This window comes from Ictidomys tridecemlineatus, chromosome 13 (genome assembly GCF_052094955.1).
Source record: "Ictidomys tridecemlineatus isolate mIctTri1 chromosome 13, mIctTri1.hap1, whole genome shotgun sequence".
NCBI lineage: Eukaryota > Metazoa > Chordata > Mammalia > Rodentia > Sciuridae > Ictidomys > Ictidomys tridecemlineatus.
This window is the reverse complement of record NC_135489.1, coordinates 56,921,883-56,939,091: the sequence shown is the minus strand read 5'-3', so window position 1 is coordinate 56,939,091 and position 17,209 is coordinate 56,921,883. Positions and strand designations below refer to the sequence as shown.

At 45.1% G+C, this 17,209-nt stretch overlaps 1 protein-coding gene across 12 annotated transcripts in view; it reads right to left on the bottom strand.

Moving 5' to 3' along the window:
• The window catches only part of LOC101965481 (microtubule cross-linking factor 1), a 126,432-nt gene that overhangs the window by 39,773 nt on the left and 69,450 nt on the right, over window positions 1–17,209 (bottom strand). For 8 of the 12 annotated variants that reach the window (XR_013429708.1, XM_078030388.1, XM_078030395.1 and 5 more), the window contains exons 4-7: window positions 14,485–14,544; window positions 13,276–13,350; window positions 8,428–9,738; window positions 7,073–7,228 (exon numbers count right to left, since the gene is read on the bottom strand). Coding sequence is in view for 11 of the 12 variants with exons in the window: in XM_078030388.1 (XP_077886514.1) it covers window positions 7,073–7,228; window positions 8,428–9,738; window positions 13,276–13,350; window positions 14,485–14,544 (1,602 nt within the window). In the remaining variant the exon portion in view is untranslated. The remainder of the gene's footprint in view (window positions 1–7,072; window positions 7,229–8,427; window positions 9,739–13,275; window positions 13,351–14,484; window positions 14,545–17,209) is intronic. The other 4 variants (XM_078030396.1, XM_078030391.1, XM_078030394.1 and 1 more) reach the window with 1 other exon arrangement.

The following is a 17,209-nucleotide window of genomic DNA, read 5'->3' as shown; positions in this document are numbered from 1 at the left end:
GATGCTCTTGCAGAAAGAAGAAAGGAAGAAAAGAAAATCAGACCCACTGGGGTTTCATCAAATTTGGGATAAAAATTTGCAAGTAAGATATCTAAACTCATCCAACCCTAAGAAATTCAAGAACTTCTGAATTAACTGCTTCTTGATTTACTAGTTGTTATTGCAGTCTTTTATATGTGGATTCTCTTTGAAAAGAGGCATTTCTCTACATATGGAATTTATTCCACTGAATTCATCTCAACTAATTTTTCATTCCTAAAAGTTATATTTTCTTATTTTTAAATGTGTGATCTTATAATAGCAATTTTCCCTTTTTTCTATATACCTGCATAATTGAATAGTTCTGAACCCACTTTTTATATGGTGTCTGACAATCCTACAATCTAAAGGTCTTAGAATTCTTGCCAGCTCTTGCTGCTGGAGGGTATCTTTGTGTGTTTGAAGTTTTGCACCGTGAGTTCATCTTCAATGGGCAGTTATCTATGGGTCTCACATGCCACTTGGTTAAGAATGTGCCTCCAGACTGGCTTTGCACTTGCAGAAGCCAGCAGTAAGACTTAAGTCCCTCTCCTTGAGGATTCCTGGACCAAAGTGGTAACATCAGTTCAAAGCTTGATCCCATGTGAGAGCCAGCTGTGGCTCCCACTCCCAACCAGAGCCCACGCTGTGTAAACAAGTGTCCTCTGCTACCTCTCTCCTGCCCAGCAACCAGGAGGCAAATATTTCTCTTGTGAATTTCTTTCCCTGCTTGTGTTGGGCCTAAGGCTCTGTCCCTTGTTTCCATCCACGCACCTAACCCAGATATTGCTCTTGTTTTCAATTCTGAAATAAATTCCAACCCTTGAAGACTCCCTATTCTTGGAATTCAGCTATGTAAATAAGAGGAGTTTTATATTTTATGCAGCATTTTATTCAGCAAACACTATGCACTTGTAATACAGGCACTGTTCAAAGCATTGGGGTTATGATAATAGATGAAGTTGCCCAAACCCTACCCTCAGGGGTCTTCTCTTCTACCACTCAGTTGTTTTCTGCAAGAATGTTTTCAGGCAGCCTGGGCTGCTCAGCTGCTGGCTTTACTTTTTAGTTACAAATTATTCCATAAATTTAAGATGCAAAGACTGTCCATATTTTAATGCATTAGGTGCCAGCCAAAGTTTTGAACTATTTCACATTAAAACAGATATCCTAATCAAGCTTTTTGTTTAATTTAGTTTCTATATACGTTGAGTAATCCTTCATCCACAATGCTTGGAACCAGAAGTGTTTTGGATTTTTTTTGGGGGGGGGGGGGATGGACTATGGAATATTTGCATATGAATAATAAAATATCTTGGGAATGGGACCCAAATCTAGGCATGAAATTTATTTATGTTTTGTTACCTTATAAACACAGATGGAAAGTAACTTTGTTCAATGTTTTTAATAAATTTGTCCATGAAACAAAGACTTCATGGTATGGAATTTTTCACTTTTAGAGTCACATGGATGCTCAGAAAGTTTTGGATTTGGGAGCATTTCATATTTCAGATTAGGGATGCTAACCCTGTATTAGGTTGGCTTCAATCATAATAAATATTTAAATTATTTTTATTTCAAACAGAGAGATAGCCTCATACTTCAACATCATTTGATTAAAAACATGCTCTTCTGATTAAAACACACCTTTGAAGAGTACCATTGAGATCCACATGTAGACTGTTGCCTGGTTAACAACAGAAACTTATTGATCAATCAGAAGTTTCATTATCCGGTATGGTCCATTTTTGCTAATAAAATATTAAAACTCCTGTGGGTAGCTGCTCCTGGCTGGGATGCCAATGTCACTCCAGTGTTACAAAAACAAAATACAAACATGCCAAGGCAAGAGTTCTGGTCTAGAATGACTCCCATTGCCACATGACTGCATATAATTACATACAAGTGGGGAACATTTTCACATGACATACATTTCCTCTAGGAAAAAATATACTTCCCTTTACTATCAATTCCCCAAAAGTTTTATTCTAAAAGTCATCCTTTGCTCACTTACCTAAGATTCTGGTTATAAAACAAATTCACCTTGATCTATATGGTAGTTTACTTAAATGAGTGCCATTCACACTTGTTTCCAAGGCTGTCTAGACATTAATCTTGACATCATAACCACCCTTCACCCTGAGCCAGCATCCTGAGATCCAATGCCATCCTTCTGCCCATAGGGGTTGAATCCCAGAATGATTCGTATTGTTAATTTCCTGAACGTCCCCAGAAAAAGTAACTTATAAAATCTTTCCACCCTTAAGAAGATAATGTCACCATCTCAATAAACAAAAAGAGGAATGCTATAATAACCACCAATGCTACTTGTATGTTATAAGTCTACAAGATCTCCATTACCACAACTTTGTTTCTAGTGAGAGTTCCATTTTGTCCTGGCCAATTTTGGTACCACCTCTTTCAAAAGCAGTATATGAGGTCAATACATGTGTACAAATACTTGGCATAAACCCCACGTAGTTTCACTGCGGCTGGTATTTCACAGCTGAGACATAAGGGATCGCAGATGTTCCATGTGCTTGGTTGATTAAAGGATAAAAGGGAGAGCTAGGGAGAAGAGCTCTTTGAGATTTCTGACCCAGAAACTCAATCCTCTGGGCACAGGCTTGGTTTCATTTATATGTGAAATCTGACCAGTGTCCATGCTTGGCCACTTCTCATTCAGAACTATTTTTAAGGCTCCTAGCACATTCCATATGAAACATTCTAAATACTGCGTACTCTTAACAAATGTTTCTCTCACAGAAGACCTAATGGGAACCATGGGGTGAAGACAGGGAAGAGTTCAGGACACAGTGGGACCATCTTGCCAATATCTACTGAGATGAGCTTGTGCTTCTGAAGCACAGGAGTACTTGTGCTTCTGAAGTTGTTTTGCTGTTGTTTAGGTTAGGTATGGTTTTTTACCAGTTAACTTCTGCACAATTACAATAGTGGGTGGGTTAGTGTTTGTGAATTCTGACTTCAGTTTTCTCTGACTGTGGCTGCTTTGAAGAATGCTGGCCTTGAATACACCTCTTCTTTCCTAGGTCTAGTGAAGGGTGGCATCTGAACAGCCAGCCTTTAACACCAATTTGTTATCCACTGAAAAGGCCTAATGTATAAGAATGGACTTTTCCTTCTTCTTCTTCCTGGTGTTATCACTGCTAACCTGGCTAAATACCCCCAACCTTCCAAAAATAACATGTCTTCTTTCCCCTGTCCTCAGATATGAAAATGCATAAGGCCAAAATCAGAAGAGAGCCATTTCACAAATGGGAGTTGAAAAACTGATTCTTTTAAAAATATTCTGTTTAAATTCAAAAAGTTGTTTCTTTTACACCATTGAAGCTGGGTGTCCTATGGGACTTCTCTCTTAAACCTTCCAGGAGCTCTGAAGGAGGTTCACCCAGGGATAGAAGTAATTGGCTTGAGGATAAAATTAGTGTTTTTTTTTTAAAGGGCAACCTAACAGGGAGCAAAGACAACTGCTAGCAGTATGTCACCCAGCTTCATGTTAGCCTCATTCTGGATGAAAGTGTCCATGTTTGCAGCTGAAGTTGTAGCTCCGTGGAAGAGCGCTTCCTAGCATGAGCATGTGCAAGATCCTGAGTTTGATCTCCAAAGGGTGGGGTACAGGGGTGGAGGGTGCCCATGTTTGTCTTTTCCCCAATGACTCTGGAATCCCTGTGAGTCTAACACAGAGTGGCTTCTCTCATTGGGCTGTGCTGCTAACGGATGGGAGCTTTGTTTGCCATGTCCACGACAGCCTCATAGGAGGGCAACTGTTGGCAGTGAACTTAGGGATGTTTTCACTAAAAGGCTTTTTCTGCTTCCTGGAACTGCCCATTGTACAATTCCTTAACACAATGCAATATTCAAGGACCAAACAAGTCTGTCAGAGTGATAACCACACCAGGGACAGGCAGCCTCTGCCACCCAGGCTTGATGAGGGATCCCTGCTCAGCTCCTCTAATAAAAGGAAACACTATAATAGTATCAAAGGGATTTCAGAACACGTTTCATTAAGAAATTTTAAAAATAGAATGTGTTTGCATACTTGAGTTCTGTCTTCTGAGCAAAATGCCTTTTTGAATAAAGACATAAGAACAAAAGACACATAACTCCAGATTACCTCCATTACCCCTGCTAGGAAATGATGTTTTGGGTTTGTTTGTTTTTTTTTAAATTTATTTATTTGTTTGTTTGTTTATTTATTTATTTATTTATTTGCCTGACCTACCACTATTGGGTTTTTATTTTATAATTGAAATATTTAAAATTAAAGGAAACTAGATGGGTTTTTAAAAGAACCATGCCATGGCAAGGTAGCCATATGTCACCTGAGGATGGCCAGAAACGCAGCCCAGTGGAGGTAGTAGGCTCCGTGCTGACAGGTGCCCACAGTCACAGAGAGCTCTAAAGCAGTCTTAAGAACACTGTTCTAGACCCAGTTCTGCCACCCACCCTCGTGGGCAGTTACCGGCAAGCCACTTCACTCTGAAGACCGAGTTTTTTTCCTTCAAAGAATGAGAGAATTAGTTTGAAGATCAGATGTTCCTATCTGAACTACACTGATTGGTGATCCTATGCCCACCAAATGGTACCACCCAGCTCCGTTCATCTACTTCTTATGCAGGTTTACTGTCCCTCAATATTCAGTTTGACTCAACTGAGTACTTTTCTCTTTCCAAAATCACTGCTGGTTTGTAAAGCTCTGCATTGCGTGTGTGCATGTGGCACCTTATTACTGCACCAGCATTAAATAATAAGCACCCAGCAGGAGCCCAGGACGGGATGAGCTTTCTGACAACTCACAGAGCTTACGTAACTAAGGCTATGTGACAGACCTTGAATGACGGGGCACCTAAGAAGGAAGCCACAGTTCTCATAATTAGTCCTTCAGTGGGAAGAGGCTGCTGAGGCAGCCTGAGCTCTGATTCTGGCCCAGGAAGGAAAACAGCCAGTAGAACAGGGGAAAGTGCTACAGTGGGCAGAGAAACTGGTACCATGACCAGGGGAGCATCTGGCATTCTGCAATGCTGGGACATACTGCCCTGTCTTTAATTTTAATCCTACTTTACACTGGCACAGCATTCGGTACTTTTAAAAGTACTTCCTCATTCAATAGCTCATTTGTTCTAAGAATTATCCACCTATAACCATGTGAGGAGGACAAGGCATCTTTATTCCCATTTGACAGAGGCCCAGAGAAAACAGAGGCCCAGAGGTTCGCCTGAGAAATTGAGTCAGTGATGGACACATTAAGGTTAGAGCCCCAGGGCTCAAGATGTCCCTGCTAGAAATAACTTAGTTGTACAGCGTTAACTGAAGGTTGGGAAATGAGTTTTCCAGAGGTATCCATGCTGAAGACGGATCACTCAGGACATCTGAAATGTGCATAATTGTGAGTTTGTGACTGCCTAAGCAACCAGCATTCTCAGATGAAGACCCTGTGTGCAATACGAGCTAACAAAGGCGTTTCCTGGGAAAGTTCCACAGTGTTCTGAGGCACTAATTCCCAAAAGCCAAATGAGTTCTGCAAATATTTGGCTATTCTGTTTAACTTTTGGTATAAAATCTAGGCACATCGTACTTGCCATTTTGGAACAAGAACACTGTGAAATTGATGTACCTTATGTATGTCTAACTCTGTGCCTGAAGACTGTGTTCAGGAAATGTTAAACAAAATGACAGGTTCTGGGTACTTTGACGGGGAGGCACCAGGCATCCCTGGACAGACTGTAGAGATCTGCAGGACATGCTGAGCTTCTGGCTGTTCCCAAGGAGGCTGGTACCACTGTGTGCTTTTGTAACACCTTCAGGGGCATGTGTACCTCCCTCTAGGATGTGAACCTGGGTGCCAACTTCTTAGGTTGGGTCTGGCCTCTCCAGATAACGTAAGAACGGTGACACTATATAGACTGTTTCTGAACACTTTTTAAATTTTACTTATTTAGAGGTGATTTTCAAATTCTCATGTGTCTAATCACAAGGGCAGAGATGTGACACACTCCTTTTTTCAGAGCCAGGGCTAGAGCTGTTTGTATTCTTCTGGGTGAGGCAGCCCTCCCCCACCATGCCCACCTCTGATAATGGTGCCAGCAGTACCCCCCACCTCATCAGCAGCACCTCTGCCTATTTCCTAACCAAACAGCCTGCCTTTCCCAGCAACCGAGCCTCACCTCTTACCCACCTCTGTTACTCAGCTGTTCCCACCTCGCCCTCACTCCTGCCTGGGAGGAGATGCTCCCATGCCTCTGAGCTAAGTGTTAGCATCCCTCTAGGGACTGAGAAATTAAAAATCTTTATCAGTATCTCCAGAGTTATGGTCCTTTTCTAATAGACAACCTGCTGTTCTAGCCCTGCCCAAAACCTGAGTGATCAGCAAAGTAACAGCCCAGGCTCACTCCTCAGGAACATCTTTCTGTTCTGGCTGGGCTATTTTTGTCTCGGAGCTTCCCTCTCACGGGACTGCAGATGACTGTGATGGCTCAACAACAATGCAGGTGTCTGTACAGGTGGCTGCAGGTTTGTGCACGTGGGTTTGTCATGGCAACAGAGACAGCTGTGGATACCACACAGGTTGGGAGTAGACATCCCTAATTCCCCACTGGCTGAGACACTGTCCTCAGGGACCATGGAGGAGTCATATGACGCATAGGCAACGAAGGACTGAAAAAGAAAACCCTCAGGAGAGTTTCTTCCCTAAGAAAAAGCCAGCTTGGGTTCCACCCCAAGTTTCCCTGCTGTAGAATAAGAAGCCATTGAACACTCATAAATAGGGCCAGCCATGCCCGGTCACACCTCCAGGCACTCCTGGGGCCAGGAATTGCAGGTCCATGGGGGAACAATACTACAGTGAGCCATCACTTCCATCTGACAACGAGGGTGGCAGGTCCAGTTGTCATTATGCACCATGACGTATAAGTTCTACCTGGTCCCATGTCCTCCTGCCATGTTCCCTAAGGGACCTGTCCCAGATGAGAAACTGCACAGCCAGCCACATGGCAAGAGAGGAAAGTGGGATGGGGAGGGCAAGGTAGGGACTGACCTCTAGGTTGAAGCAGCTCTGGCCTCCTGCCCGGTGGCTCCCTGCATCGCCGTCAGCCCGACGGTGCAGCTCCCGTGTGGCTCGGAGGCGAAGGCTTTCTCGGTCATCCCCTCGTTCCTGACCAAGCTGCCACTCCAGCTGGTCTCTCAGTTTGGACTGTTAGGTGCATGGGAAGGATTCATTTTTTTTTTGTTTGTTTTTTTGTTTTTTGTTTTTCCAGGAGGAGGTTAAGTTTTTATTTTTAACAAAAAAAAAAAAAAAAAAAAAAAAAACAGGACAAAGGGGTGGGAGGGGCAAAGAAAACAAAAACAGGTAAGATAGACAACTGAAAAAAAACTACCAAAGAAAAGCATGAGCAGAAAAAACAGCTTCAACACAGTGGCAGAGGAGAGTGAAGAGAACAGAACAAAGAATGCGAATGAGCAACAGCATGGGCCGAAACATCTGGAAAGCAAAGAATGCGTGGGGGATGCAGAACACTGGTTATGAGGCGCATGCAATGGGGATGCGTGAACCACAAGTCGACTGCAAGCACACTACCCATGAAGGACACAGAGGACAAGGCTCTTCCTTCCTTACGTGTGGGTCGAGCAGCAAAAGCCACAATCCGGGGCGGCAGCGGGGCCATGCACCCCAGGGCGATGCCTGGGAAAGCGGTCCTCGTAAGGCTGCTCCACTCTGCCCCTGGCCCTCGGCGGTGCGGGAGGGTGGCGGGAGCGAGCCGGCAGCGAGATTTTTTTTTTCCATCAAAAACAGCCTTCTCTCAGAACTGGGCTCCTCTCCCCCATCCTGGCTTATCTTCCAGTGGGAGTGGGTGGGTCTGGGCTGCCTAGGGCCTCTCAGAACTGCACTGTGTCCCTTTGGTAGTAAACCCAAGGAGGGATTCGGGCGCTCGTTAGCGAGTCTGCTACTCATCCTGACTGTGACAGGAGTTGGTACTTTGGTCTTAAACTCCTCATTGCTTCTTCAGCAGGGTGGCGGGTTGGTTTTGAAACACCGAGAAAGGAACAAGGATGGGCTGCGTCGATCCCTAGCGCCTCCTCTGGGCTTAGCCTTTGTGTCATGAGAGGGCCTCTAAACCACAAGTGGTGGCGCAGTTAAAAAAAAAAATCAAAGAGGAAAACAAGGAAATAAAACAAAACAAAAAAATAACAAAGGAAAATAAAAACAAAAAAAAAAAAAGAAAGAAACCCAACCAAGAGACAGGATTTGGTTGACGCCGGAGGCTTTAGTACAATGCAGGTCTGAAATCATAACCAAGCAGCCGTGAGCAGCGCCAGCCCGAGAGCAGCAATGCCAGCGAGAAGGAGGAAGAGCAAGACGGAGCAGGGAGGCGAAGCCAGGAGCCCCCTTACCTGCAATTCTGGGACTAGCTCCTTCCCCAGGTTCCCGATGGGGGAGTCCCGGGACACGGAGGTCATGGTGGAGAGGAAGCTGGAAGACTCTGTGAGGTGGGGCAAGGGTGACAGGCCGTCCCCAATCCGGGTCACCTGTTCCAGAAAGGCCTGCAGCTCTTTCCTGAAAGCCTTCATCTTCACATTGATGGTCCCCAGAAGGTGGGGTTCACTCTGGGCCCCCTCACCCCTCTCGCCCTCACCCTGGACACCATGTGAGGCCAAGCTGCTGCCCTGCAGCCCTGAGTCATGGATGAAGCCATCAGTGTCTGTGATGAGGCGCTCCACGGATCGCTCAAGCCGCTGGGCCTCGTGCTTTATGGTTGCCAGGCACTCGGTGTCCTCCCGGGCCCTCAGGAGCTCTGCTGGACATGGCTCACTAGCCTCTGATGGTTTCCCACTCCCGAAGCCTGAAGTCTTCTCGAACATGTCTTCTGAGTCACTCTCACCGCCAACTGGGCCTTCCCGCTTAGGCTGGGGCAGGCGGCCCTCTTCCCCATCGCTCTCCTTCTTGCCAGTGTCGCTCTCAGCATCACTGTCCCGGGGGCTGGGAGCATGCAGCCCCAGGTGGGCAGCCAGGTCGCAGCGCTGGACATTGGACAGCAGCACCCGGTTCTCATACTGCAACTTCAGCACCTTCCCACTCAGCTCATTGATCTGCAGCCTGGCTGACTTCAGCTCCTCCTGCAAGGGAGCCCCAGCCCCAGCACCCTTACATGAGCTGTCCCCAAGCCACCCTGGCTCCTGGCGAGGCTCAAACTTGAACTTGCTCAGCTCATGGGTCAATTGTCTGTTGTGGTCTTCGATTTCAGATATGGACCTCCTCAGCAGCTCGGCTTCCTCTTCCACAAACTGCAGGTGACGGCGGAGCTCCGTGGAGGACTCCAGGGAGTCGCCAAAGGGTGAGGTAGGAATGCTTGGCACGTGGTCCCGGCCCATTCCCTCCCGCTCATGCTGGACCCGCATGTCTTCCATCTCTGCCTTGAGGCCTCGGTTCTCCACCTCCAGCTCCACGATCTTCCGGCCCAAGATATTGGCTTCCTCCTCCACCAACTTCAGCCGCAGCTTCAGCTCTGCCTCTCTGGTGCTGGGAGGCCCCCCGGCTTCCCCCGTGGGGAGGGGACTATCCACATCACCGTACAGGGACTTATACTTCTGGAGCTCCTGCTCCAGCTCATCCTTCTCCCTCCCAAGTTTGGCCATCTTTTTGCGCATCAGGGAAGCTTCCTCTTTGGCAAACTGGAGTTGGCACTTCAAATCGGCACTGTCATCCTGCCAGCAAAGAACAGCCCGAGAGAAGGGTTATTTGAAAATACCAAATGTTCGTGTTTTTGATGATTCCCCTCGCACCTCGCCCCCAACACACACACACACACACACACACACACACACACACACACACACACACACGCCGATCTTGCTGTCGGTGCTGTCAAGTTACATGGAGAAGGAGCCAAGACAAAGCAGTGGTGAGCCCAGGGCTTTGTGGAAGGTACCTAGGAAAGGCCCACAGAATGTTGCTTTGTCAACCAAATAAGAACTAAAGAATTAGTGTTGGGGAAAAAAAAAAAAAACATGCACATGAAGAACATCATATAAGTTATAAATGAAGAAAGAAAATAAAAATAAACCAACACTCATTGGTAATACAGTGACCCCTCATGACGGTGAGTTGAACCTGGTTCATCCCCCCCAGCAACCACCAGAGAGACATCAGAATCTCTCATAAGAGCCTATTATGGCCAACAGGATTCAGGGGCCACATCCAGCCTGTAGCTTCTCACTTCATCTATAGTGCAGACCTCTTCATTCCTTGCAAGGTAGTACCTCTACAAGGTACTACCAGGATGGGGAAAGCAAGCAACCCCAAATAAGAGCCCAACTTTCTACTGATGGGTTATATACCTGAAAGAGGGCAATTCACCTGTCTACCCTGCTGCCTCCTCTTCCTCAAGGTACCTCAGAATAACATGAGGATGAAACAATGGGATGATGGGCAAGAGGGGGCTTTGAAAGTTTTGGTGCTACTTCAGTGCCAAGCACCAGCAGGGAGAACACAATGACTACTACACACCTAGACACCCCCACTACTCCCAAGCTCTCACCACACAAGGGTCACTTCAAGGCCTTTGGTTCCATTCCCCTCCCGTCCGCTGCTGTGACACAGCAGGAAATCAAGTCCAGAGACCTGAGGGAAGGAGCTAAATGTTGGACAGAGTGAAGTGTTTTCAAATCAGAGTAGTAGTTCATGGAAGAATAGCACAGCAGAATATCAGAGGATTCTGGAGGGCCTCCAAAGGAGCCTCTACCACTGAAGGCGTACAGTGTATGGTGGAGGTCAAGAGGGCACTTTCTGGACCAAGTGCAACATCAACTCTACCTTTCCAATGTGGATCCCTGTACTTTGAAGCAGTATGAACTCTCCATTTTAGTCTTAGAAAAATTTTATATTAATCACATTTGATGAATAGGCACAATGACCAAGGGAACAATGACCCATTCCATGATTCATTCCTCTTTCACTAACAGAAATTCCAAATCGCTGATGGGACAGAGAGGACACAGCAGCAAAGGCTTCCCCATCACTTAGATAAACTGTCAGCAGCTCGGAGACTCATCTGCTGTCCTGGCTGCTAACCAGGATTGGGAACAAGTCAACCCTCTGGGAGAGAAGAATTAACTCTTGCAGAGCTTCACCTGCATTTCACCTGCATTGCTTTCATGCTCAGAGAATAACGGCTCACTCTGCCAGATCCTGGCAGCCACTAGCCACGTGGCAGAAAGACAAAGGCATACCTTTGCCTCCTGCCCTGATCTCTTCTCCTTCATCACAAACCCACAGAAATGGGGAAAATGATGTGCCAAGAAGACTCAGGAAAAACCCATGACCAGGCCTTTAGCCAGTGCAATGTGGAGGGTATGACCAGGAGTTCTCCCCTGTGCCGTGTGGATGATGACACTCCTAGTGTCTTCCTCAGGACCAATAATAAAACCAGCACAGCTGGTCTTGGGGTTAAATATGCTGCCCAGGATACTAACTCTGGCCCCTGCCATCTGGGGACCTGGGTCAATTGCAGAGTCCTGGTGAACCTGTCTCCTTATGTCTAAAGCAGAATTTTCAAACTACAAGGTCACTGTAAAGGTCACCAAAATAATATACAACAAATTGTAAATGGCATTCACCTGACCCTACCCACTTTTTTCTTTGTCTGAAATGCAATTAATATTGGGAAAGAAGCTAGTGACTCTACTTTTTTTTCTCATTAAAAGAATGATCTATAAATGTTACATAGTCTTTGAATTCTGATTTGGTTTATACTAAGGACTTGATTTGGTTTTGGTTAGGCTCATATACAGAGTTTCTGTGACTAACTGGGAATAAGGCTGCTGCCCTCTCAAAACCACTGAGTAAAATGGATTATCACTGATCTTTTATTTTTTTTTAAAGGCCTACATAGATCACCACATGGGCTATAAAAGACATTCATTGTGTTTCATATCAATACTGATAGAAAAGCATGGCTGCTTATTTGTTCATTCATCCACTCTTAAATATTTATTTTTCTGTACCTGAAATCAGCAGGCTATTTTTATGCAACCCCAGTTTCTTAGAACTTTCTATAGTAGAACCATCAAAAGCACCTTTCCAATTTTTTGTCAGACAAGATGTTCGAGGAACCCAAATACACCAACAGGTGACAGGTCTCTGCTGTTTACTTGAAGGAGTTGAGTTTACGGAAGGCTAAAATACATCCATGAAAATGGAGGCTGACTGTAAATACTTTATAGATGAATTCCTTTGGGAATTAAATGCAAGGACGGGAAGACAGGAGAGGTTCTCAGCCCATTCTTATCTGGAGAGATGGCATTTATCCACAGTCCAAAATTGCCTCAATGACTCCCATCTCCACTTCAGGAAATCTGGGCAGCAGGGATCATTGAAGAGAAGAAGAGTGTCTTCCAGCTATAGGGACCCTCCGCTTCATCCTCTGTCCACCTCCAATCTGGGACCTTCTCCATCTGCCAACCCGTGGCAAGTCTGACTATCAGCAGCACAATCCCTGGCCCACCACCAGCCTAAACCCAGGTCAGTTAAAGCAGCAGGATGCCCTACTCAGTGTTCGATTTGTTATAGATTACCTGAGGGTTGATTAAATGTCCACAAAGTCTTCTCATTTCCTAAAGAGAGGAACTATTCACAGCAGGAACTCTAACAGATGATAAACATGCTGTCAACACCCAGGCATGCACTAGGAGGCCTGCCACCAGGACAAAAGCAGAGTTATAAAGAAAGACAAGCCAAGGGAGTGAGTGTGGTAGTTGGAAGGTCAGGCTTCCTCTCCGAGGGCCTGCTGGGGAGGTCTGCATGTAGGAGAGGATCCCCCAGCCCCCAGGGAAGCTGAGCTTGGCTGGCCTGTTCTGGGTGGGGGAATCCACTCCTAATAAGATGGGAGGCGGGATACCCATCTTACTTTGTGACTGAAACTCTGCCACGACTGGTGGAGGAGTCAAGGCTGAATCCTAAACTTAATAATTCAGGCTCTGGTTTCAAGAGCCCTTTGGATAACTCCAGAAATGCAGCATGAAAAGTACCAGGTGGAGTCCAACTTTCCACATAAAACTACTCCCGCTGCGGGCAGAGAAGGCAAGCGTGGCAGGCGGGGTCAGACATACAGGGACCAGCACCGTCGCCACCAGCTGGAAAGGGCTTGTCAAGCAACAGAAATATATCGCTGTCAGTATATATTCTTTGGCTTGCAAGTCTGCCATCCGGCCAGCACCCCAGCAGCTGACTGCCCACGTGCCTACCTTGCGCCGGGGTGCCAGCTTCCTTTGAGTTTTGGTGGCCGACCTGCAGTTCCCAAGGCGCTCCATTCCACCATTCTGCTGAACAGAAACTCCTTGCTCAATCATCCCGCAGGCTGAGTGGGGCAACTCGACACATCCCCAGACCCCAGGGTCACTGACACATATCCAAGGAGCTACTAGCTCCTGTGGTTGACCTGCTTTACCCACAGGCCAATCACCCTCTGCAGGAAAAGCCCTTTGATAGACAAGGGCCAGGAAACTGAAAACATACTCTGAGCCCAGGAAGGTGTAAGCACACAGCAACAGAGCACCTTTTTAATTTTCCTGGATGAGTGGATTTCAAGTTGAGATTTGGGGAATGAGAGAGGGTCGAAAAAGTTAATCTTTGGCATTCCTGCTGCTCACTTGGCTGGGCCCTCCTCAAATAACACCAATGGGATCTGTGAGTTAGGAGGACACAGAAATCAGAAGGAATCATGAAGAGGGGAGCTTCCAGGGTCAGGGCTGCACCAAGGCTCTTAGTTACGCCAACTTATTGCATCTCTCTAATTACCCCTTGCTCTCAGAGTTCAGCAGACTGATACCCCAGAAACTCTTCTTTCTCCAACATCTAATACTATAGCAGCAATTTTAAAAGAAGAAGAAAGGAACCCAGTAAGACAACACTTCAGAAAAGCTAAGGCGGCTTTAAAGAACACATACTGTGTACACAGAAAGGGCTGAGGTTTTACTGTTTTCCCAGTTAGAAGATTTTACTTTCCATTAGGACAATTTAAGACATCGTTCAGCCTGCACGTTGTTTTAAAAAAAAAAAAAAAAGCACTCACACACAAAACAATGGCTTATGAATGACCCAACCCTCCAGTGGCTATGTTATTTTACTATGTGAATGACTCTGAAGAACAAAATACCTTCGAGACAGTACTGCCAGACCACAGACTACACCTAGTTATGCTTCACATAAAGCCAGTTTGTTCTCTTTCCTAAAGAAAGCTGCAGCTTATCAGTGCAAGAGAGAAACAAAAGGAATTAGCTACAGCCTTGGAAAGAAAATGTTCACTCCACAGAGATTTTGAATGAGTCCAAGAGTTTTGGCGGGTGATGTTTCTTTGGAGGTTTTAAAGGCAAAGCTGATGTCTGTGAGAATATTCAAAATGAGGTGGCTTCCTCTGTAGGAAATGTGACATTAGAACAAAAGCCTCAGCTTACCTGGTTAAAGGTTTTCTTCTCTTTGAACATTTCCCGACTGCCTCTTCTCTTTAGGGAACTCTGAAACAGATCCAAGCAACATTCTGTTACTGAGGGGTCACCCAGCACAGCCAGCACTGGTGGGGACATACATGCATAGAACTATTTCCTCTAGAATCAGGAAACAACTCAAAATTAACATTTAAAATGCAGTTGAATACATTTGTTAAGGTGCTTTACATCCTAATTATTATATTTGGAAATGCACTCCTCAATCATTTAGCTTTATGAGAAAGGTGGTGTTTTGGACAATTTGTAACAGTGGAGAGAAGGCAAGAAGAGGAAAAAGGTAAAAGTTTCAGGGCTAGATACATAGATATCGAGAGAAACTTTAATACCCAATTATATTTTCTTTGGGCTGCTATCAAAATTAACTGATGTTTCCTGAGTGGACAGATAAAATGTGGCAGGAAGAGAAAGAAGATTGGCTCTTGCTATAAAGAAAACCTATTCTACATTGCAAACTTCTTGAAAAACCCACTCCAATTCATGATTAAACCAACATCGTAAAGATCCTATACAGCTCATAATTTATTCCTATGTTAAAGTAACCTTAACTGTGTCCTTCAATGGTATGGGTCCCTGGCTAGTTTTCCATATAGTAGCTTCTTGCATCAAGAATCTAATGGCATTGGTTCCAGTACCCCCTCCCCCATTCAAGGATACCAAAAGACTTAGATGCTCAAGTCCTTAACAGAATGATGTAGTCCCCATATATAATCTATGCATAGCCTCCATATATTTTACATCACCTCTAAAAGACTTATAATACCTAAACAATGAAAATGCTATGTAAATAGCTGTTTGATAGTATCAGGTGGTAATGACAAGAGAAATGTCTGTATGTATTTGGTACTGATGCAATTTTTTTTTCAATGTTTTCAACTCAGGGTCGGTTGAATCCAAGGGTGCTGAATTCTCACACACAGAGGGCTGAATGTCTAGTGAAAGCACCAAAGTCATGGCTGTTTGGTGCCACTACAGGTGCACCTTTGCCCATGCCAAGCAGGAAATTGCAAACAAGTATGAAATACAAACATGAGTTTGAATAAAAGGACTAAGGGATGCCTGAAAAGGACCAACAGGGAGCTAGCACTCTTCTTGCTAAGATGAGGCATGAAGACAAAAAGAACAAATGGAGGAAGAAAAGCATCCTAGAGGAATACAAGATGATTTGTGGTCTCTTAATTTGAAGAGATTAAGTTGATCCCAAGGAAAGTTGAAGACAATCAGCTGGGGAAGGGAAGCCCTGCTCACCAGCACTCAGATCCCAGCAAGCCTCTCAGAGAGCTCATCCCCATCCCCCTTCACTTCCCTCTTAGCTTAGCTCCAACCCTGAAGCACCACCTGGGTTCTTTTGAACCCCAACTGAAGATGAGCTCTGAGCATGACTTTTGATTTTGTATCTTTTCTGTCATACCACATCTCAAGTTTGAAAGGAGGCTCTGATGTAAGTCACTTACATTGTGGTTAGAACTCAGATTCATGGGCTGGGGACATAGCTCAGTTGGTAGAAAGCTTGCCTCGCATGCACAAGGCTCTGGGTTCAATCCCCAGGCACCACCGAAACAAACAAACAAACAAAAAACTCTCAAATTCCTTCATCAGTGCTATTTACATCATATGTCTCACTCTCAGAATGCTAGGCCACTCATTGGAGGGATTTTAGATTAAGAAGCAATTAAAATTCTAGCTGTCCCCTAACCTCCAGGAAGCTAGAGACCTAGAGAAGAAAAAGGTAACTGAGAGAAGGACCTGCAGGAAGGGGAGAAGGCCATGGAATCAGTCTGGGTTGCCTGGCAGGCTCTCCCTGGTTACCAAGGGGGATGGAGGAACCATCTTTAAATCCTGGCTGCAGAATAGGTTTGAAATATTTCCTTTTGTCTTTTTGGTAAAAGCAGGGTCAAACTTCAAAGAGAATCAGTCTCCTGCAAAAGGTAGTTTAATCCTGCCTTAAGACAGACCAGAGATTATCCCATCCCACTTATTAAGTGGGCTTTCCAAGATTTTCATCTTCACACTGAAGTTAAGATCAGCTTTTCTTTGAATGAGCTGAGGGAGAAGAATATTTCTGATGACTGAAGACAGAGAAGAGTTAGAAAAAAGAAGCAGGGAAAAAAACTGTTCCCTAGGGTTTCACATGAGCGATTTAAATCTGGGTCTGTAATGACAATCAAGGCCCTCAGTATGTGCTGTCCACGAGCCACCCTGTTTCACAACATTCTCCCAATGAACAGAAGAGAGGCTCTGTACGCACTGAAAGAAAACCAAAGATATGCACATGAAGTAAAAGCTAAAAATGGAGACAAAAGATTTAGCATCAAATGGGTTGCCACATTTGATGCTAGAGACAGGATCACATTCTGGGTGAGGCATCTGTGGGGGAGGGAATGAAGAAAGGGAGACCGAGTGTGGGTTCCTCCAGCCCCTCCTGATGTGTCTTGCTCCTTTGTAGATGGGCTGTAAACTATAACCCTGAGTCCTTTCTAGTAAACCACAGAATACACTGGGAGTCGTGAGACCCCTGACACACATCCCATTCACAACAGTAAGTAGAGTGGAAGAAATTGCAAGAATTTAAGTTCACCAGGAATTTTCAGGAACCCTAGGAAGGAAATAAAAGAAAAAAAAAAACAACTTTGTGATTGATAGAAAGTAATGTTTGCAATGGGAAGACTTTATGTTA